We start from the raw sequence: 22,524 nt of genomic DNA, 5'->3' as shown, positions 1-22,524 counted from the left end.
CCTAAAAGCAGACTGAGCTAAGATGATTGGATTGGTACATTCTTCCACTGAGATAGCCTTATAATTATCCAGGAATTTAACCAGAATGGTAGCAGTGGAGTTTCTTAACTGTAAACAGTTTCCCAGTTGCCTTCTCAGAAAGATTGCTAGCTATTTACATTTGTGGGGAATTTTCTTTGGCAGACTATTTTTTTTAGTATTGCCACAATAATCTACCCAACAATCTGCCAGAGAAGCAGGTGGACAGGCTTCCCCCAAAGTTATGCAGGAGTGTATAACCAAAACTTCATTAATTCACTTTCACTCTCTACTGCCAATGCCTTAAATTTTTTTTCCCTCGGAATTTAAGGACACTTGCTTACCAAGACTTTTAATTTTAATGCTCTCAGTGCAACTTCTGAAGCAAATACCATACTTTGGGGGGGACTAGAGCAATAGGACAGCAGATAGGGCATTTGCAGCTGACCCCAATTTAATCCCATGCACTCCATATGGTCCTCAGAGCCCCACCAGGAATAATTCCAGGGCACAGAGCCAAAAGGAAGCCCAGAGCACTCCAGGTGTGACCCAATAAGCAAAACAAAACAGAAGTATATTTTCTGTTCTTCTGTTAATTGTGTGTGCTTAGGTATTAATTACAAGTTTTTACATTTTTGCTATGGAACTTTTAAAATCACAAGATTCAACCTTTTGTTTATCCAGATTAAATAGTTGTCAGCATATTGCCAGTCTTGTTCAGTTCTTCTGTATTTCTTTCCTTTCTTCCCTCCCTCCCTCCCTCCTCCTCTCTCTCTCTCTCCTTACTTCTTTCCTCTGCTCAAGGGAAAGTGTGGTACCAGGACTTATACACCTGCATGCAGACTATATGCCTCAACCCTTTAAACTATCTCACTGGCCCAGGTCACCTTTTTTTATTGGAATATTTTATTTATTTTTAAAAACTTATTTGCTTTTTGGGTCACGCCTGGCAATGCACAGGGGTTACTCCTGGCTCTGCACTCGGAATTATTCCTGGCAGTGCTTCAGGGACCATATGGGATTCTGGCAATCAAACCCGGGTCAGCTGCATGCAAGGCAAACAGCCTACCCACTGTGCTATCGCTCCAGCCCTTGTTGGAATATTTTAAATAAAATGTCATATATCTTTTTTTTTTTTTTTTTTTTTTTTTTTTTGCTTTTTTGGGTCACACCCAGCGATGCTCAGGGGTTACTCCTGGCTTTGCACTCAGGAATTACTCCTGGCGGTGCTTGGGGGACCATATGGGATGCCGGGGATCGAACCCGGGTCGGCCGCGTGCAAGGCAAACGCCCTACCCGCTGTGCTATCGCTCCGGCCCCAAAATGTCATATATCTTTATTTTACCCATAATTGTATTGGTGTATACATCTTAAAGAGAAAAGATTTTTAAAAATTTTACAGAGGTATATAAGGTAAAATTGAAGTCATCTTTCCAAAGGCAGGCCTGTGTTGTTGAAACTGCCTGGATTACAACGCAGTTCTTTAGTCATGTTATTGTTAACCTCCTGATATAAGTTAAAATCACTCTGAATCCATCTGTTGGAAATCACTTAGTTATAATTAACAGATCCATTTAATGTAAACTCAAGAAACAGCTTGCTAAAGAACCACAGTGCTTTATCCATCTTTCAGGAGTGACCTAGCCCTCTCGTTTCTTCTCTTTCTGTCTAGGTTTTGTATTTGACCTAGCAATTCAATTATAAAGCAGTAAGCTGACAGGTCTTACAGGTGTTTAATTCTTGGTGGGGTGGTGAATGCCTTAAGCAGTGCTCTGGAGGCCTAAGGTCTTGCTCTGGTGATTGTCAGTCAACATGGTATAAAGTTCAATGCAAAGCCTGGAGGATGTGGTGCTGAGTGGGCCCTGCAGTGCCAGGGATTTCCTGGGCCACCCTGGTGGTGCATTGCGAGTTCTCCAGGATCACATCCAGCAGTACAGGGGCTCTCTAGGGCTGCATCCCATGATGCTCAGGAGACTATGTCATACCAGGGATTGAACCTAAGTCTGCCGTATTCAAGAAATTGGCCTTAACTTTTGCACTATCCCTTTGTGCCCAGTTCTTTTTTTTTTTTGAAGGATAATTAGCAGTGTCTAATTTTTTTTAATTAATTTATTTATTTTTAATTAGTGAATCACCATGAGGGTACAGTTACAGATTTATACATTTTTGTGCTCATGTTTCCCTCATACAAAGTTCGAGAACCCATCCCTTCACCAGTGCCCATTCTCCACCACCAGTAAACCCAGCATCCCTCCCCCCCTCCCCAATCCCATCTCCCCCCACCCCACCCTGCCACTGTGGCAGGGTATTCCCTTTTGTTCTCTCTCTTTAATTAGGTGTTGTGGTTTGCAATAAAGGTGTTGAGTGGCCATTGTGTTCAGTCTCTAGTCTACATTCGGCACACATCACCCTTCCCCTGCATGGCCTCCGACCACATTTTACTTGGTGTTCCCTTCTCTGAGTTGCCCTCTCCCCAGAATGTGAGGCCAGCCTCCAAGCCATGGAGTCAACCTCCTGGTACTTATTTCTACTATTCTTGGGTGTTAGTCTCCTACTCTGTTATTCTTTATTCCACAGATGAGTGCAATCTTTCTATGTCTGTCTCTCTCTTTCTGACCCATTTCACTTAGCATGATACTTTCCATGCTGATCCACTTATATGCAAAATTCATGACCTCATTTTTTCTGACAGCTGCATAGTATTCCTTTGTATAGATGTACCAAAGTTTCTTCAACCAGTCATCTGTTCTAGTTTGTGCCCAGTTCTTTCATAACTTTTCTATAATGGATCTCACTTCAGTTTTGGAGAGAGTGAGTTTGTTTTCTAGCCAAAGGCATGGCTGGCCTTAGGTAAGATCACCTGTGGCTAAAATAGCTAAAATAGATTATAGTACACATACGGACTGGAGCGATAGCACAGAGGGTAAGGCTTTGCCTTGCATGCAGCCGACCCAGGTTTGATTCCTCCGTCCCTCTTGGAGAGCCCAGCAAGCTACTGAGAGTATTTTGCCTGCACGGCAGAGCCTGGCAAGCTACCTGTGGCATATTCGATATGCCAAAAACAGTAACAAGTCTAACTTGGAGATATTACTGGTGCCTGATTGAGCAAATTGATGAGCAATGGGATGAAGTGATACAGTACAAATATAGACACCCCAGGGTAATACTTAGGGACAATTTACCAATAAAGAGATTCTGATAGGGTACTTAAATTATTCACAGCAATTCTAAATTCTCCATTTTCATTTATTTATTTTTCAAACTTGTATTACCCCAACTTGGTTGTTGCAGTGACTGGAAATGGCACACATACCTGACTATAGTGCCCACACATTTTTTAGCAGTGGTGCTTATATGCTCACTGGGGTCATACTCTTGTGGTACTCAAGTACATTTCAGTTGTAAGGCTGGGTACTTTTTGGCAAGACATGTACAAGTTCATAAGAGTACTTCTTTTTGTATCACATATAGAGCCAGCTTGATGGCTGATTCTGTCTTTTGCAACATTGAATCTGTACACCCAACTGTTATCAACCTTAGTTGAAAGGGTCTTTCAGTATTTGATAGTTGAATAAAATGATCATAGGACAAGAAATACAGGCTGTAGATATTATGTGGGTGAATTTTTTATTTTATCTTGGTATTTTACCTCCCTCTTCTCTCCCCCTTTTATAGGATGACAATAAACTTTTAAAGCAGAAACTTAAAGATTTCCAGAATCACCTTAACCATGTGGTTGATGGTTTGATTCGTCCAGAAGAAGTGGCAGCTCGTGTGGATGAGCTAAGGAGAAAACTGCAATCAGGGACTGGGGAAATGAGGTAAGGGGAAATCAGCACTGCCGAGTGAGTATGGGCCCAGTTGTAAATGTGCCCACTAGTGACAGCTCACCTTTTGTAAGGTTCCCTGTACTTTTTCATGACCGGAGCAAGATTGCTTGTTTTTATCACTGAGTTTCTTTAAAGTTTTAGGTGACATAATATGCATTAACGTATTTGTCATTTGAGGATCTCTTCTACTGTCAGAATTGAGTACTGTAGAAAACTGTCATCTGTCAATCCTAAAATAGATATCCTTTCACAGAAAACTTGACTGACTTCTAATTTACAAGTGGTCTTTGGATAGATTGTTACGTGTTTAGCCTTTTTTCTTCATTTTCCTTTTATATTTAGAAACACACATATATAAATATATATCCTTGCTCTATCACAGATTTTTATTTTACATTTCACATCTTTTATACTTTTGGTATTAATTTTAAAAATAAAGGTTTTAAGAATAACTGCTTCCCTTTATGGAAAGAAATATGGAAGTTTCCCAGAAAATCCAGAGTATCACTACTTCCATACCATTCCCCTGAGCATCTACCCCAAGAATACAAAAATATTAATTCAAAAAGAGATATGTATACCTATATTCATTGCAGCTCTATTTACAGTAACCAAGATCTGAAAACAGTCCAAATGCCCACTGACAGATGAGTAGATAGAGACTGTGATACATGTACACAGTGAAATACCACACAGCTATAAGATAAAATCTTGCAGTTTTCTGCAACTGGGATGGAACTAGAGGGTTCTATCATTCCGAGAAAACTAAATCAGAAGGGGTGACAAATTGATGTCACTCATGAGGAGAATAAAGAAATAGTAAGGGAGTGGCCAATGATAATAGACCCCAAGTCTGCCTGTATCTGAGTCTACTGGGGCGTTGTAGGTGGGGGAAAACAATAGGTTGAACCTCCACTCTGGTGGAGGTATGGTGCAGTGACACCAAATTCCTAAAACGATATTTTCATTGTCGTAAATTGTGCTCCCTAAATCTTAGAAATTTGGGTGATGAGCACTTTAGAAATAAATTAAGTGTGGGAGATAGCCCAAAGGGTGGGAGCACGGGCTTTATATGCAGAAGTCTTGCTTCATTTCCCAGGACCACATACTTGGTCCCCCAAGTATATCAGGAGCAGACAACAAGCTTTGCACTGAGAGTAGCCCCTGAACTCTGCCAGGTATAGCTGCCCAAAAAATAACCACCTAATTTAAAACAAAATTAAGAGTAATTCTCTTGAAAATTTCATGTGGTCAGGATGTAAAGCCACATTATGCTTATTTTGGTGAGGGGTGGGAAAGGGAGGGGAGCACTTCAGGACCCGGCAGTGCCAAGGATTAAACCAAGGCTCCTGCATGCAGAGTACTGCTTAGCCCTTGGAGCCATTTCCCCAGCCCATATTATACAATTTAAATAAAAAGAAAACAATTTCTAAAGGAAAATGGAGGCTAACTCAATCATTGAGAAAGATATTTATTCTGTGGGCACATTGTTAAGTTTTAGAAGCTTGTTTTTTCTAAATGACACTTGTCCTTTGATTCAGTGATAATTTTGCACTCCGGTCATGCTAAGATGCTGTGACTTGACAGCAGTCCCATTCCACATAACTTCTATGCTAATAAGATACTTGTACCCAGCATATTTGTACTCAGCACCAAAAATAAGATGCAACATTTATACCATCTTTTCTTCTGCTTTCCAGAATCCATAGTCCTTCTGATGTCTTAGGGAAAAGTCTTGCTGGTTTGCAAAAACAGCTCAGTGAAATTCTTGCACAGTCCCAGTGGGAAAGAGAGGAAGCACAAATTAGAGAACGGAAACTCCAAGAAGAAATGGCTCTGCAGCAGGAGAAACTGGCACATGGACAGGAGGAGTTCAGGCAGGTCTGTGAGAGAGCCCTTGAAGCAAGAGTAAGAAAAGGGCAAGATGCAGCTGGAGCAAAGTGTTTGGCAAATAGTCATGTTTTCCAGTACACTAAAATGCTTGTTTTCTCATGTAAATACAGCCCCAGTTGTTATTTTCAGCAGTAATAGTCTGGGTATGATGACAATTGAGCCCTGTATATGGTTCTTTTTAAAAAATATTTATTTATTTATTTATTTATTTTTAGTTGAGTCACCGTGAGAACAGTTACAGGGCTTTCAGGATCAAGTCTCAGTCTACTTTGATCAAACACCCATCCCTTCACCAGTGCACATGTTCCATCACCAAGAACCCCACCAAGCCCCCCTTACCCCCCTCTGCCTGTGTGGCAGATGATTTTCACTTTACTCTCTCCTTACTTTGACTACATTCAATTTTTGACAGAAAATTCACTATCATTATTTGGAGTTTTTCCCCAACAGTCAGACCTGTTGGAATGGCATCATTAGATTGTAGGTTTTCTATTGTTGATAACAAAGAGCATATGATGTCGCACGGTCATGAAAGCAGCTGCCCAAGTCCAGGGTATTTCTGCCAGCAGCCGCTGCATTCCGAAATTGGTTTGTGTGCCTCTGGGATCATGGCTCTTCAGGAGCAGAGGAGCTGTTCATAGGCAACTGCTCGGGGTCTCATTTGGACAGGAGGCAGGGCCAGTTCTGCCCCCCACCCCATCTCAAGATTCCCTATGTGTCCCATCACTGCAAGCTCTTACCTCTCTGTCCAATTGGTTTTGAGCGGTGGCAAAGGGGAAAAGGCCGAGAGACAGAAACCCTTCCCTTCCCGGGGCTGCACGGGGCCATAGCTTAGTTCACATTCCAGGAGTATATAAGCCAGCAACCACTGCGTTTCGAGATTAGTTTCTGTGCCTCTGGGATAATGGCCACTCAGGGGTGGCAGAGCCGTTCCTGAGCATTTTTTTTTTTTTTTTTGTATATTAGGAAAGGTCACATAGCCGCATAAGCTGCTGCGAGGTTTGGAGAGATACCCTAGTCTCACATTCCAGAGCCGTGTTAGTAGAAGCTCAGTGTCATCAGGACTCCATCTGGAGAAGGCGGGTTGGCTGCACCTTCTCCATCTGGCACCCCAGTGTTGTTGGCCCAGTCTGGGGTCTGGAGTATTCTCCGGCTTGCAGTGCCTGCCGGCCCGAATTCTTCACTGCTAGGTGCAGCAAGATGGCGCACGAGGGTGGGTTGAGGCATGACTTCCGAGCCTTGTATATGGTTCTTGATCTCAAGTCAGGTCTCTTTGTGACACTGTGTTTTTCCCTTTTTTAAGAAGCATAAGATGCTTCCTTTTTTTTCTTTCTCTTTGAGTCACACCCAGTGATGCACAGGGGTTACTTCTGGCAGTGCTTGAGGGACTATATGAGATGCTGGGAATCAAACCCAGGTCGGCTATGTGCAAGGCAAACACCCTACCAGCTGTGCTATTGCTCTTAGCCCCATAAGATGCTTCTTAACATGTAGGTAAATCATAGGAAATCCTTTCAAACTGCAAGAGTATCAGAATGGTGCTAGGGTGTGGAATTTTTGGCTTGAGTTTTGTGGTTGTTTGTTTGTTTTAATATATAATTATTTGTGAAGCAAACTTCAGTAAACTGCTTGCAAGGCAAATACCCTCCCCACTGTGCTACATTGCTCCAGCCCCAAAACATAATGAAATGTTTTTAAAATAACATGAATTCTGTGAAGCATTCAAGATAAAACCCTCCCCCATGACTGATTAACACAAAGTTTTAATTATTTAAAAGATTTTATTTGAGGCCAGAGGTCTGGTTCAGTGTGATAGAGCAGGCAGGTGGAGTCCCTGGGTGGGACTCACACTAAAAACAGTTTTATGTTTTCCTTAAAAGGTATCTTTAACATTTTTCTCACAGATTAACTTGGATAAGAGACAGCATGAAGCAAGGATCCAACAGTTAGAGAATGAAATTCACTATTTGCAAGAAAATCTAAAAAGTATGGAGGAAATCCAAGGCCTTACAGATCTCCAACTTCAGGAAGCTGAGGAAGAGAAGGAGAGCATTCTGTCCCAACTTCAAGAGTTAGAAAAAAAGGTAGATATGACTAGGAAAGTGATACATTCGTTCCTGCCTCTGGGTCCTGCCATGGGGTGTGCATTATTGGCACAGAGATGAATGATCTAGGAGAAATCTGGGTGCATGTCATTGAATCTCAGGCCATGAGACAAGGGTCTCATGGAATCAAGAATATTGGGAATGTAAGCAATGACTTTAGTACTATATTGGTTAGATGGTACATAAATGATCTCAGAAGTTTAATTTCTTGCCTATTCGCCACCTTTATGAAAAATTACTTTGAGCCACTCATCTTCCTTTCTAACCTGGCCTCTTCAGAATTCTCTATTCTGGGCAAGAACAGTAGTGCAATAGATAGGGCACTTGCCTTGCACATGGCTGACCTGGGTTTGATCCCTAGCACCTCATATGGTCCCCAAAACTGCCAGGAGTGATCCCTTAGCACAGAGCTAGGATTAATCCCTGAGCACTACAGGTGTGGCTCAAAACCAGTAGCAAACCAAAATTCTCTATTCTGCCTCGGCCATCAACTCTTTGGTCACATCTCCCCCTCTACTTATAATCCTGCTCCACAGAGCAGCAACATACTCTATAAAAGAACTAAATTGGAGGACCCAAGAGATAGTTCCTAGTTCCATGGGTAGAATTCATGAGCTTGCCATATACTCCCCTAAACATCACTGGGAGTGACCCCCAAGTACAGAACCAGTAGTCCTAGAGCACTCTGTATAGGGCCTCAAAACAAAAGAATGAATACCAGTTCAATTTAGTTCATCAATGAATGGATGAATTTATAATCACTATGCCTCTAGAATTAAGAGAGCAATTCATTCTATTTATAGTATAGTTTTTATGTACTTTTTATGTATTACTGATATTTATGCTATACCCTATGTAAGGTATTTATACACATACATGTGTGCGTGTATTTTTTTTCTAGATCTTCTGTGCAGCAGGTATTATTCTAGACCTGGAAATGTAGCTGTGAACTGAGGTCCAACCCTCATGCAACTAACATTTTAAGTCATTGCTACCAAATGAGTCATCTTGTTAAATGTTTCTTTTCTTGTAGAAGAAATATGAAGATGCCAAATCTCAGGAGCAGTTTCTTGGTTTAGATAAAGAATTGAAGAAATTAAAGAAAGCTGTAGCTGCCTCTGATAAGTTAGCTGCAGCTGAGCTCAACATTGCCAAAGACCAACTTAAGTCCCTTCACGGAACTGTTATGAAAATTAATCAGGAGCGAGCAGAGGTGAGTCTGCATGTTCAGAACAAGTGCCACTGCTGTGAAAAAAAAAAAAATAGTCTCTTGTAGTATTGAAACTTGATCTTTTTTATAATTAACTATAAAGTCATCTATTTCTTTCCAGACCTGAAAATTATATTTCCCCCATTCCAGCCCTGTTAGGAACCTCGTATGAAACAGCTCTCCCTTCCTCAAAGCACAGGATCAGCTTAGAAGTAGTGGTCATGTACATGTGAACAAAGGTCTTTAAGGCTTGCTGTATAATTCTTCTGAACCTCGGGTCTTCATCTTGTGCTGTCAGATGACAAGATATTGCCTCCTGGAACTGCTAATTCCCAAAACTGTCAGTCTGTAAAGAGTGTAAATGTTAGTGAAATTAAGGTAATAAATCATAGGAGAGGAAATGCTCTGTCTGCTACAGCCTCCTGTCCTCTTGGCCCCTCTAGAAAGGCTGAGATAGTTGCCAACTGTTGGGATAGCAGCAATGACCCTGTGGCTGTCCAGGGGAGCTTGACACCACATGTGACATGAGATCACCTGGCCAGCATCCTGATGCAATCAGAGGACTTCATCTGAGAGGGAGAAAGGAAGGGGACAGCCTTTGCTAATGGTGGGCTTTCTCTCCCAATAGGAATTACAAGAAACAGAGAGGTTCAGCAGGAAGGCAGCACAAGCGGCCAAGGATCTGACCCGAGCAGAAGCAGAGATCGAACTTCTGCAGAATCTTCTCCGTGACAAAGAGGAGCAGGTCAGTATTGGTACCCTGAAACCACCACCTTTTGGGAATCTTAAGAGTTCAAAGAAATTCAGTCAGTCATCAGTTCATACTCTACTGTGTGGTAGGCAGAGTATAGTTTCCTCATTATTGACGAGTAAGTCAAACTTGTAGTAGAGTTACAATCAGTGACAAATACTTACAGGAAAAGAATGTTCACTGGTAACTTCATGCATTTGATTTTTCAATAGTTTCGGATTGGGGTGGAGAACGTAGATGCTGATAGCAAAGGAGCAGACCCACAAGTTCTAGAAATTGAGAAACTGAATGAGATCATGGAGAAACAAAGGACAGAGATCACAAGGCTGCGGAATTTACTAGACTTCACTGGAGCTGGTAAAATATTACACTTTGAATTTGGTGGTGCTTTTGTTGTTCTAAAATAAAGTCATCTTGTTTTTACGTTTACCAAATTTACTTAACTATTACAGATCAATTTCACACTTGATTTACAGCACTGTGGTAAATTGTCTTATAAAAACAAAGAATAAAAAATGTAAGTGCAATATTAAGGAAGCTGATTACAGATAGACAAAACATTTAATTTAGTCTTTTCAGAAGAAGTATTATTTACAGGTTGGTTTATTTTCCTTCTCATATTTATAATTGCTTGAAAATAATTGAAACAGGGGCTTGGAGAGATAGTACAGCAGTTAAGGTACTTGCCTTCACATGATTGATCTGGGTTTAATCTAACCCAGTACCACATATGGTCCCCTGAGCCTGCCAGGACTGACCTCTGATCACAAATCCAGGAGTAAGCCCAGAGCACCACCAGCTATAGCCCCTAAGCCCCAAAATATGTAAATAATAAAAATGACTGAACAACAGAAGAATATTTCTATCCTCTTTAAGTGTTAGCAGAAACTCATTACCAAAACATAGGCTACATATCAGCTTTGATAGACTAGTAAAATTAATTTCTCTCATGGAATCACTTCTGTATTTTGAGAGAGAAGGGATTTAGATTATTTTCTATTTAACTTCATAGAATGACTTTCCTTTATAGATAGCAAGGGAAGCTTTGAAAATGTTCTAGAAGAAATTGCTGAGCTGCGACGTGAAGTTTCTTCTCAGAATGACTACATTAGCAGTATGGCAGATCCTTTCAAAAGACGGGGCTATTGGTACTTTATGCCACCACCAGCATCGTCAAAGGTAGGAAGTTTGTGGTGCTGGGAGTGTATACTATATTTCTTGAAGAAAATGTGACATTGTTAACATTCCCCAAACTTGTGAACAGGTGTTAAGAACAACATTTTTATATTAAGCCACATATTAAGGTTCTTAAGTGTTTTAATATTTAAGAAGGAAATAGAGCCTTCCAAGAGAAGGTGGCAAGTCCCCTTTAATGCTAAGGTAGCATGGTAGCATGGGGGGGGGGGCAGTTGAGCATTTTATAAAGGGGGTAAGGCAACTCAAGTCCAAAGCTGCTGTTAAAAATAGGTATAGTGTTGTATAGAGGTGCACACAGAAAATAGGCGCCTGGGTTTCATTTCAACAAATTTTCATTTAGTACTTATTGGGATCTCAGTTACATTCCAAGAGGTGGTAGGACTTACATAGTTCATGTTCTGAAATATTTCATGGGCTTGGGGGAAGACAGAGATACTGAGAGCACCACGGAACAGGGTCCTTCCTGCCTGTGAAAACAGACTGTATACTTGCTGCAGAGACATAGTAAAGCTTCATCTCACAGGGAAGTTCAGGAAGGAGGGCTTCCCAAGCAGGGATGTGATGAGTGCTTAGTAGCCCTCAAGGGATAAAATTCTAGGAGTGAGGAAAGAGTTTGCATGGAAGAGAAGAGTTGGCTTAGCCAAAGGCAAGTAGACTTATGGAACTGGAAGAGATGGGATGGGAACAGTGAAAGGGAAGTGGGAAAAGCAGATTGGAGTCATACCTGTTTTCAAAGTATATGTCTATCTCAACCTTGTCACATCTTTATCTTGTAAAGACTGACATTTCTTTCCTTTTGTAATCGATCATCCATTCCGTTTGCAACCATATGTTTTAGGTATCCAGCTACAGTTCCCATACTACCAAGGATTCTGGTGTTGGCCTAAAGTACACAGCCTCTACTCCTGCTGGGAAAACACATCCTGAACAGCAGGATGGGAAAGAAGGCAGTGACCCTGTCCCTGCCTTAGGCTACTGGGTTTACTCTCCCATCAGGACTGGGTTACATAAATCATCTTCAAATCGAGGTAAGTTAAGTCACATGAGGGAAGTGGCATGTCTCCTTTTCATTCAGTAATCTATCATTGACTCTCGGCTGTCCGTATGACATAGTCCAAACTCCTTAGCTTCCTCTGACTTCCTGTCTCACCTCCAACCAGCCTCCCATGAGTCTGTTACAATCAACTACTTACGCTACCTCAAAGCATTTTATGTTTCAAGCTTCTATGTTTCAGACCCTCGGGCCACACCTGGCTGTTTTTCATAGTTAACTTCCGGCTCAGTGCTCAGAAATCACTGCCGGCAGTTCTGGGGGCACCTGACTATGCCTAGAACATGGTAGCAATGACTTTATATTGTGGCACGAATTAGCTCTATAGAAATGAAGTGTTAGAGGTCAGTTTCCCAACTCCGTGGCAGATCAAACCTGGATAAATTCTTGTTTTCTCTTAGTTACCTTCTGATCCTAGTCAGAGTACTTAGCTGCCCAGACCACCACAGTATTTGTAAAATGGGAATCTTATTTTCTGAAAATTTGGCATCTTATTGAACATCCACTGTGTGCGAAGGTCTGTCATCATTATCTCTCTTGTAGAGAAATAATTTCACTTGTAGAAAGATAAGTCAGCATCTTAAAAGTGCTGTGGGGATTGGAGCAATAGCACAGTGGGTAGGCTGTTTGCCTTGCATGCTGCCAACCCGGATTCAATTCTCAGCATCCCATATGGTCCCCCGAGCACCACCAGGAGTAATTCCTGAGTGCAGAGCCAGGAGTAACTCCTATGCATCGCTGGGTGTGGCCCAAAAAAGGAAAAAAGAAAGAGTGCTGTGTTTCATGTTAGTATTAACTGCTGAGAATTGTGTGATCTCTTAACATATTTCTTTTATAATGGTAATCAGACACCCAAACTGAATTAATGAATTAATGGAAATGGGAAACGAAAGTCATGAGAAACATTCAAATATCAGCCTCTGAAAGTAATTTGAATTTCTGTTTGGATCTGCTTTTAAATATTGCTTTTGGCTTTTTTCCCATAATTTTCTTCTTTAGTATCTTTGCCTAAATGCTGATTTTTTTTTACTGAGTAAGCTGTGGGAGAAATCACTCTTCTGTTTATTTCTTTGAAGATGGAGACAGTGGAGGAGACAGCCAGGAAGAGAGTGAACTGGATAACCACGCGGAGCTCCCATTTGTGCCTCCTCCCGGATATATGACATACACTGTGTTTCCTGATGGTTCTCCCGTTCCCCAGGGCATGGCTCTCTATGCACCACCTCCTCCCTTGCCCAACAGTGGCCAGCCTCTCGCCCCTGGCACCATTATTTATGGTCCACCTCCTGCTGGTGCCCCCACTATTTATGGACCACCACCCCCCAACTTCTCTGTGCCCCTCATCCCTGTGGGTGTGCTACATTGCAACGTCCCGGAACACCATAACTTAGTAAGTGCAAAGACATATTTATACATAATACATTTACCCCAATTTACAGTGTTTCCATGGAAGGACTTAATGAGTTGACCTATTGATGGGTTATGTCCCAGGTGGTATTTCTAAAGCTGATTTTAGAACTGAACAAGAATTTTCTTATGAACTGATTATACCTCAACAGGTGTTAAAGAGTGCCAGTTGAGTATATAAACATGGCTTAACCATTTTATAACAAAAATGCTTTCAGTTAAGAAATTGCCATTTTCAAGAAGTTTACAAGTTCTCTCTGACAGTACACTCTGTTCATGTGTATGTATAGATTATTCACATGCTGACCTATGCGTATACATGTATGTGTGTTTATAGGCATGCTTTGTGCATTTTGTGTATACATACATGTATGGGCAGCCTGCAGCAAAGTTTTAGTGGTGATTACCACTGGGTGCTGATATCTAGTAATTCTTTTCATAGTTTTTCTTATATACACAATTTTATATCTGCTTTTGTCACCTGATGTTACAAGCATTTACCCCTGGCTTTACAAAATTTTTAAGTAGTATTTTAATGACTTAAAAATAATTTCAATATGATGATGAGAATTGAACTCAGAGACTCCACATGTAAAAAGCATGGGCTCTATTCTTTTTTTTTTTAATTTTTTATTAGTGAATCGCCGTGAGGTAGTTACAGACTTACAAACTTTCGTGCTTGCCTTTCAGTCATACAATGGTCAAGTGCCCATCCCTCCACCAGTGCCCATTTTCCACCACCAATGATCCCAGCAACCCTCCCACCACCCCCACCCCATCCTCCCTCCACCCCACCTCACCTCGCCTCTGTGGCAGGGCGTCTCCTTTTGCTCGCTCTCTCCTTTTGGGTGTTGTGATTTGCAGTAGAGGTATTACTGGCCATCATGTTCAGTCTATAGTCTACTTCCGGCCCGCCTCTCCCATCCCGAGTGGGCGCACAGGCTCTATACTTGAGCAGCATCCTCAGCCCTTGATGACTATAGGTTTCTTTATTGGTAAGCACTGTAGTTAATTTTACTATGGTAAATTTTTATTGTATATTGTATTTTTTTATCTAAACTCCCTGCTTTTATCATCATAGTTTGTACAGTTCATTATTAAGCAGTATCATATTTTAAATCTCAGAAATTATCACTCAGTTAATTTAATATTGGTTCTAAATAAAATGCATTATAAACTCCTTCAAACCCAAGACATCTGGAACTCCTTGGATTTCTTTTTTCCTTTTCCTCTCTGACTGAAAGGAAGATGGAGTAGTCTGCCCAGGTTTCAAGCCACTTGCCCCATTTTAATAAGTTAGACAAATTTCAGTGAGTGGACTGCATGTTTTTACATAGTCGAAATAGTAGTCATATTATCTTACAATTGTTTCATATATGCTGTAATTCTAGTAATTTTGACACTTCAGTATTTGATTATCTCTTAATCTGACTCTTTTACCCTCTACCAGTGCCCAGGTGTTTGTGTGGTTTCCCCAGCACACATTTATGCCTCCCTACATTTTCACGTTAGTTATTCAGCCTGGATTTTTCTTTTTTTCTTCAAAACACCATTTCCTAAGAGCAGCCTTCTCTCACAGCTCCTTTCTTGCAAGCTCTGTAGTTACCTGTCCTGCAGATGCTGAACTCTGGAGATGGAGACTATCTTTGGGAGTAGCTGGGAAGTTGGTTGGACAGATCAAAGAGTAAAGTCTCTATTATTAACCTGTCAGTTTCATCTGTGGTGTGTAAAAAAAAATTGTCTTGGGGCTGGAGCAATAGCACAGTGGGTAGGGCATTTGCCTTGCATGCAGCCGTCCCAGGTTCGATTCCCAGCATCCCATATGGTCCCTTGAGCACCACCAGGGGTAATTCCTGAGTGCAGAGCCAGGAGTAACCCCTGTGCATCACCAGGTGTGACCCAAAAAGAAAAAAAATTTGTCTTGACATAGTTTTTATTTTCATACTAAGGTTTTTATTTTCATCCTTATTTTTATGTACCACTTTAGCCACAGTTGTCTGAGCTTTGGCTGGGAAAAAAAAAGGTTTGAAACATTGTGATTTATTCAATATGCACTTCCTCCTCTTTGTTCAGGAGAATGAAATATCTCGATTAGAAGACATAATGCAACATTTAAAATCAAAGAAACAGAAATGGTTAAGAACATCCAAGAATCAGTCTGAGAAAGAAATAGAAGACTTGCATCATAATATTGATTACCTTTTGCAAGAAAAGAAAGACTTAGAGCATGAAGTAGAAGAATTACATAGAACCATCCAGAAACATCAACAGCGAAAGTAATTATTTTTGTTTCATTTTTGTAATACAGATAAATATGATATTAAGATAACATTGTATAGTTCATTAAGATAACTATCAGTGTGATCTTTGATAGAAATGTTCTAACCGTTGGGGACTGGAGAGAATATAGCAAATAGGGCACTTGCTTTGCACACAGCCAACCCCACGTCCATCCCTGGCATTGTTTATGGGCCAGGAGTAATTTCTGAGTACTGAGTCAGGAGTGACTCCTGAGCATCACTGAGTATGGCCCAAAAACAACAACAAAAAAGTTAGAAGAAATGTTCTAGGCCTGTGCTGTCCAAAATAGTAGCTATTAGTCACATGTGTACCTATCACTTGAAATACTGCTTATAGAACTGAGGAATCCAGTTGGTCTCCAAGTCCTACTGATATCTCTCAAACTTGTCCTCTTTTTTTTCCCTCTATTTCCCAGGCCTTTCATTTCATCCTGAAATGGCTTCCCACCTGACCATTTATGTAGTCACTTTTCTCTGTCCTGCTGTGAACCTGGCTGCAAATTTGACTGTGCCCCCACTTATGTGACTAAGAGTCACATGAGACTACGTTGTAGTTCAAGACCTAAACCCCACCTGTCTTTCTTCTCCTTCTCCTCCTCGCCCCCATACACACTGTTGGTTCTGGTTTACTTAGTTTTCTGTCATTTCCCCAAACTACATTTTCTCCCGCTTACCTACCTTTGTTCGGGTTATCCTCTGCCTGAAATGCCATCTGTACCCCTTGCTTAAATCGGGTGAAGATAAAGGACCCCTTCTTACACAGACCTTTCTTCTCAGGCTCCCACACATGCACAGGTTAAGGTCACCAAATCTTGGGCATAGCAGTGTTCATGCCATGCTGTAAATCCCAGAAGGAAGCTGGTCATCCCTTTCTGTGTCCCAGCATGTCCCTCTCCCCTCCCCGTTCTCTCTCCTCCTTTCTCTCTGTCTCTTCCTCTCTTGCTCTCTGTGCAGTAGGATTATTTTGAGGATTTTTGAGAGTTATGGTAAATCCATGAGCCACCTTTTTCTAGCTATAGAAGTGTGGTGATTTTCTCAAGACTTTGGATAACACAAAAATGTTCAAAGAAGAGAGTCAAAATCAGACTTGGGAGATGGTTCAAAGGTCTGGAGTATTCTTTGCATATAGAACCTGCAGGTTTAATCCCTAACACCACATAATCCTCTGATCACCACACACCTTCAAAAAAGAATTCAAGTAACCTGCCTTCATTTAAAGATAATCTGTTAACATGTTGATTTTATATTCTTGTTACTCTATCATAGTCCCTTCATTTAATTTTTATTTTTGCTTTGAGGCCAAACTTAGGGCTTACTCCTGGCTCTGTGCTCATCACTCTTGGCAGTTTCAGGAGACTGTATATGGTGTTGGGAATAGAAATCAGGTTGGTCACATACGAGGAGGCAAGTACCCTACCTCCTCTACTGCAAAGGCAGAGCCCTTATAGTCCCATTTTAAGATAATTTCCTGTGTTAGTCTTGAGATATTAAGTGCTATGTCATACTTTCTCATTTGTTTATTATGTCAGGTAGTTTCAGGGACAAGCAGTGAACTATACCTGGAAGGGATAGATTTGAGGGAATAAATGATGATAATAAGAGCTCTTTCTTTTATTGTTCTCCATTCCCTCCCATCATGTTCCATCTATTGGTGATATTGTTGTAATAACTGGAGGTCACACATGTTTGCTTATGCTGTTTACCAGGGATTGAAAACTTTAGTTGTGATTCTCACACATGTGCTCACCAGGTGTCCCAGTCCTGCTCATGGTGTTTGCACATCTTTTAAGTTGTGCTCGCTAGGGGTTGCATTTCCTTACTTGTGGTGTTCATATGTAGCAGGAGCAGTGGGACTAAAATTTGCTTACAGCCAAGCTGTCAAGGACAAAGAGCAGAGCATCAGGAGCAGGCTTGGCACTTGGGGCAGCACTGAGGGATTGAACTCATGGTTTCATTCTTATGAGGTTGGTGTTTACTGACCCATTGCAGCCTCAGTTTGTTTTACTTTCATACCACAGAAGAGTAGATGTTTCAGCAGAGTCTGCAACCAAGTGCTAGTGTGATACAGTGATCATTGTTGCTTTGTTTAAAAGGATAAAGCAGCTACATTATATAATGTACTCGGTATGAATTTATTGTCACCAGATGTCATAATAGAAAGGTAAACATGGCATATCCTCACGTAAACCTTCTCATTAAGAATCTTCTGAGCAGCTAGACTACCAGTGTCTGCGTTTTCCACATTTTTAATCTTTAAATGTCCATGTTTTTTCCTAGAGATTTTATTGATGGAAGTGCTGAGATTCTAATGGATGATCTAGAAATTGAAAAATCACTCAAACACCACCATGATAGTGTTGTAGAAGAAATTGAGTGCATTGAGAAGACTCTTCTGAAGCGTCGGGCAGAGCTCAGAGAAGCTGACCGACTCCTGGCGGAGGCTGAGAGTGAGCTCTCAGGCACAAAAGAGAAAGTAAGTTTTATTGTGATTGGGTGAGGGGACTTCTATCAGCATGACGGATTGGAAAGAATAGAGGCTAAGCATATACCATCTTCTAAGTCTGACAGTTGGGTTCTAGGCTCGACTTTGCTAGTTAAGGGACTGGGAGAATTTGGGCAAGTCTTCCATAAGGCCCCCAACTTTGCTCCTTCACAAATTTAGGCCTAGAATTCCTAAATGGATGAGGTTCGTCCTGAGTCTGTGGAGATCGGCCGTAAGCATGTTGGCAGTTGGGTTCTGGAGGTTTTTGGCTGTCAGAGCTCTGTTTCAGCAGCTGGTAGGCTCTCTCTCCTCTCTTCTCTCTCTCTCTCTCTCTCTCTCTCTCTCTCTCTCTCTCTCTCTCTCTCTCTCTCTCTCTCTCTCTCTCTCTCACACACACACACACACACACACACACACACACACACCCCTTTGTGTACCCCAGAGTTTGGCTGTCAGAGGTCAGTTTCAGCAGGTAGTGGGCTCACTCACACACACACACACACACACACACACACACACACACCTCTTTGGATGAGACTCAGTCTGGCACTGGATCTAGAGACATCTTCATGAAAGCTTTTGTAGAGAGTATTCTGGAATGAAAAAACTCCACATTTAGCATCTCAGGAACTATTTTTATACTGTTACTCCAACATGGATCTATTTATATTAATAGAAATCTATTACATAGGAATCAAAATGGATGATTTATTAAAGCATTTCCAGGTAGCTTTAGTAATAATGGAAAAACACCCCCATTCTCCTTTCAGATGATCAATTTTTTCTTCTATCATATGTTAGATTACTATAAGAAAGTAAGTGTAAGGAGGATGAGAGAAAAATGTACTGATCTATTAAAAAAAATTGTGATACTCAGTAATAAGCAGAGGGACAGAGTGATCCACAGCTAAGAAGCTCTTCCCATCAGCCTCCCAATGTGACTTAGGCAGCTCAGGAAGGAGAAAGAGCGAGGGAAGAAATGCTGCATTCTCTGAGGAATGTGCCAGACATGTTAAAACCTGATATAGGAGACCAAACAAAAGGACTTAGAAGTGTGGTTTCTGGAGTGCTTAGTGAGTTTTCTCCAATGATTTGCTGATAAAATCGACAGAAGTGAGTTTTCCATCTGAAATGGAAAGAACCATAATGAAAGAACTAGCTCTTCGGGAGCTTGCCAATTCCTCTACATCCAAACAGGATATTTAATAGATTTGTTTAATAGATGGACACCTTGAACTCTAAGTCAGCTTCAAACCTTAAGTGTTTTGGCCGAAGGTGAGTCACTGCACAACCAAGTAACCAAGTGCGAACCAGCCTCTATTTTTGGAATTTTGATGACATTTTAGACAGAAAAAAGAAACCAACTTGATTTAAAAATACCTTTACTGAAAGAGACAGAGAGACAGAGACAGAGACAGGAGAGAGAGAGAGAGAGAGAGAGAGAGAGAGAGAGAGAGAGAGAGAGAGAGAGAGAGAGAAGAGCCTTCCATAGGGGCTGACTAGGGTGGGGGTGGAGTGGTGGGAGAGAGACTGGGAACATTGGTTGGGGGGAAATGGGCACTGATGAGTGGTTGGGTGTTGGAACATTGTATGACTGAAACCCAACCATGAACAACTTTGTAACTGTATATCTCACAGTGATTCATTTATTTTAAAAAAACAAAAAAAACTTTTATTTTTACAGGGTCTTTTGGGAGGCATATGGTGTTTGTTGAACCATAATTGGCTCTGCTCAGGGCTTTCTCCTGGCTCTATTCAAGGCTGACTCCAGGCAGTGCTCAGGGAACCATATGCAATGCTATAGATCAAACCAGGGTCAGCCACATGCAAGGCAGATGCTTTAACCCCTGTACTCTCTCCAACTTCCAAAATATATTTTTTACATTGTCAAATATATATAGTAAGATTTCTAAGTACTTCAAAGTTGTATAAAGATCAGATACTTGACGATCCTTCAGATTAACACATTGATACCAGCTCTGTGATTTTTGTTAATTAAGCCACATCCAAGTGAGTCACTAGTGATACGAACAAGCATCAGCACTGCAAGGAGATTTTAAAGAATGGAGCAGGAGAAAGTAGACTAGAATCTGAACACAATGGCCACTCAATACCCCTATTGCAAACCAAAACACCCAATTGGAGAGAGAGATCAAAAGGGAAATACCCTGCCACAGAGGCAGGGTGGGGTGGGGGGGATGGGATTGGGGGGTGGGAGGGATACTGAGTTTATTGGTGGTGGAGAATGGGCACTGGTGGAGGGATGGGTTTGCGAACATTGTATAAGGGAAAAACAAGCTGGAAAATGTGTAAATATGTATCTGTACCCTCATGGTGACTCACTAATTAAAGAATTAAAAAATTTTAAAAAAAGAATGGAGCAAGAAAAGGTCGTACAGCAGTTAGGGTGCTTGCCTTGCACACAGCCAACCTGGGTCCAATCCTGGCACCCAAAATGTCCCCTGAGTACAGAGCCAGAAATAAGCTTTGACACTGCCAGTTGTGGCCCAAAGAAAACCAGAAATATCTAAAGAAAAGCAAAATCTCTGTTTGGAGGGAATACTGGTAAAAGTCATTTCACTGTCCTTTATTACATTTTTAATTGAAAATAACCATATACATACCTGACAATAAGTTACAGATTACCTTTAAATTAAAAGATCATTCATAGTCCTACCACTATTGTGATGGTTTTACTTTTACATAGCCTTTTTGTGTTTCTTGAGATAAGTATAGTTTTATACTGTTGATCTTAGAGCACTTTAGCCATTTAAATTTACATTTTTTAAGTCAGCTCATCATGATCATTTTTCCCTGTTGCTACATTGTCATCTTAAATGCTGCACAGTATATTTCACTGTTTTGATGCAGTATCACGTGCTGAATCTATCACTTGTCAATCTTTAATATATATTGAGCGTTTTGTTGAGTGTTTCTTCTGAATTCTCTTTTGATTATTAAAGTGAATGAGCATTTTTTATGTTTTTCTGATTGGCTTTATTTTCCCAAGGAATAATACCAATTATACAACAAAGAACTGTGAGTTTTGTAACTGGATTGCTTTTAATAGATACTTTTTTCCTAGACCAGAATTGCTGTTGAAAAGTTCACTGATGCCAAGAGAAATTTATTGCAAGCTGAGTCAGATGCTGAGGAGTTAGAAAGGAGAGCTCAGGAAACAGCTATAAACCTTGTCAAAGCAGATCAGCAGCTCAGGTAGGTGGAACCCCTGTGTCATTGATTCGTTCGGTGAGGTGAACGGTATGTTTGGATCAAAGAGAAAATTAATTGCTTTACCATAAATAATGTGTGTCAGGGGGGCTGCAGGAAATAAAGTGGTGTGTTTTAGATTACTTCAGGCTGATATAAAGAATCTGGAACAGCACAAAATTAAGCAAGAGGAAATCTTGAAAGAAATAAACAAGGTTGTTGCAGCAAAAGACTCAGACTTCCAGTGTCTAAACAAGAAGACAGAGCAACTGACGGAAGAGTAAGTTCTGCCTCTGAAGGGGCTGTTAGGGGCTACTACTAGATGACAGATCTTGGGGTTCCATGTTCTGTCCAAACTGGTCTAGTTACCACTGGTGCCTTGTAGGCTTCAGAAACTGCAAAAAGACATCAGAGCCGCGGAACGCAGTGAGGATCACCACCTGCTCATCCTTCAAGAGTCCGAGACCCTCCTGCAAGCCAAAAGAGCAGAACTGGAAAATCTGAAAATCCAGGTAAGGCAAGAGATGCCTTGAAAACCAGTGCTGGCTGCTCTGATACCCACGTGGATTTTTAAGAAGCAATGTAAATTTTAGAAAAGATTGTAATATAGAAAGACAGTAACAGCTAAATGAGACTATATAACATAATGGTTAAAAGTAAAGCAAATTCACATCTGACTTCTAACACTACGTATTCCAGTACTAAGTTACAAAGTGAGTCTCCAGGCCCAAAGGTACAGAGGGTAAGGCACTCAGATTGAACTTCATAACTGCAAATGGCCCCTGCGTACCACCAAGAGTGATCCCTGAGCACAGAGCCAGTTGTAAGCTCTGAGGACTGCTGAGTGTGATTCAAAAGAAGTTAAAAAGATAGAAATAGTCCCTGAACACTGCTAAGTGTGGCCAAAAACAAACAGTGTAACAACAACAAAAACTGAAAGAGTCTTCCTTCATTTTAGTGGGAAAAGGTATTTATTACAGGCATACTCTGGATACTCTAGCTGCTCACTGCTTCTAAACCTTTTCAGCATACCTAAAAAGTGGAAATATTTTTAGGAAAATAAAAAATAA

At 41.0% G+C, this 22,524-nt stretch overlaps 1 protein-coding gene across 1 annotated transcript in view; it reads left to right on the top strand.

Moving 5' to 3' along the window:
* The window catches only part of CNTRL (centriolin), a 90,087-nt gene that overhangs the window by 43,304 nt on the left and 24,259 nt on the right, over positions 1-22,524 (top strand). The window contains 14 exon segments of the mRNA XM_055123706.1: positions 3,694-3,839; positions 5,549-5,729; positions 7,646-7,825; positions 8,880-9,059; positions 9,685-9,801; positions 10,020-10,164; positions 10,838-10,986; positions 11,843-12,032; positions 13,132-13,445; positions 15,536-15,738; positions 18,040-18,235; positions 21,330-21,460; positions 21,594-21,734; positions 21,840-21,966. Coding sequence (XP_054979681.1) covers positions 3,694-3,839; positions 5,549-5,729; positions 7,646-7,825; positions 8,880-9,059; positions 9,685-9,801; positions 10,020-10,164; positions 10,838-10,986; positions 11,843-12,032; positions 13,132-13,445; positions 15,536-15,738; positions 18,040-18,235; positions 21,330-21,460; positions 21,594-21,734; positions 21,840-21,966 — 2,400 coding nt within the window.

Source organism: Sorex araneus, chromosome 1 (genome assembly GCF_027595985.1).
Source record: "Sorex araneus isolate mSorAra2 chromosome 1, mSorAra2.pri, whole genome shotgun sequence".
Taxonomy (NCBI): domain Eukaryota; kingdom Metazoa; phylum Chordata; class Mammalia; order Eulipotyphla; family Soricidae; genus Sorex; species Sorex araneus.
This window is presented reverse-complemented; position numbering and strand designations above follow the sequence as displayed.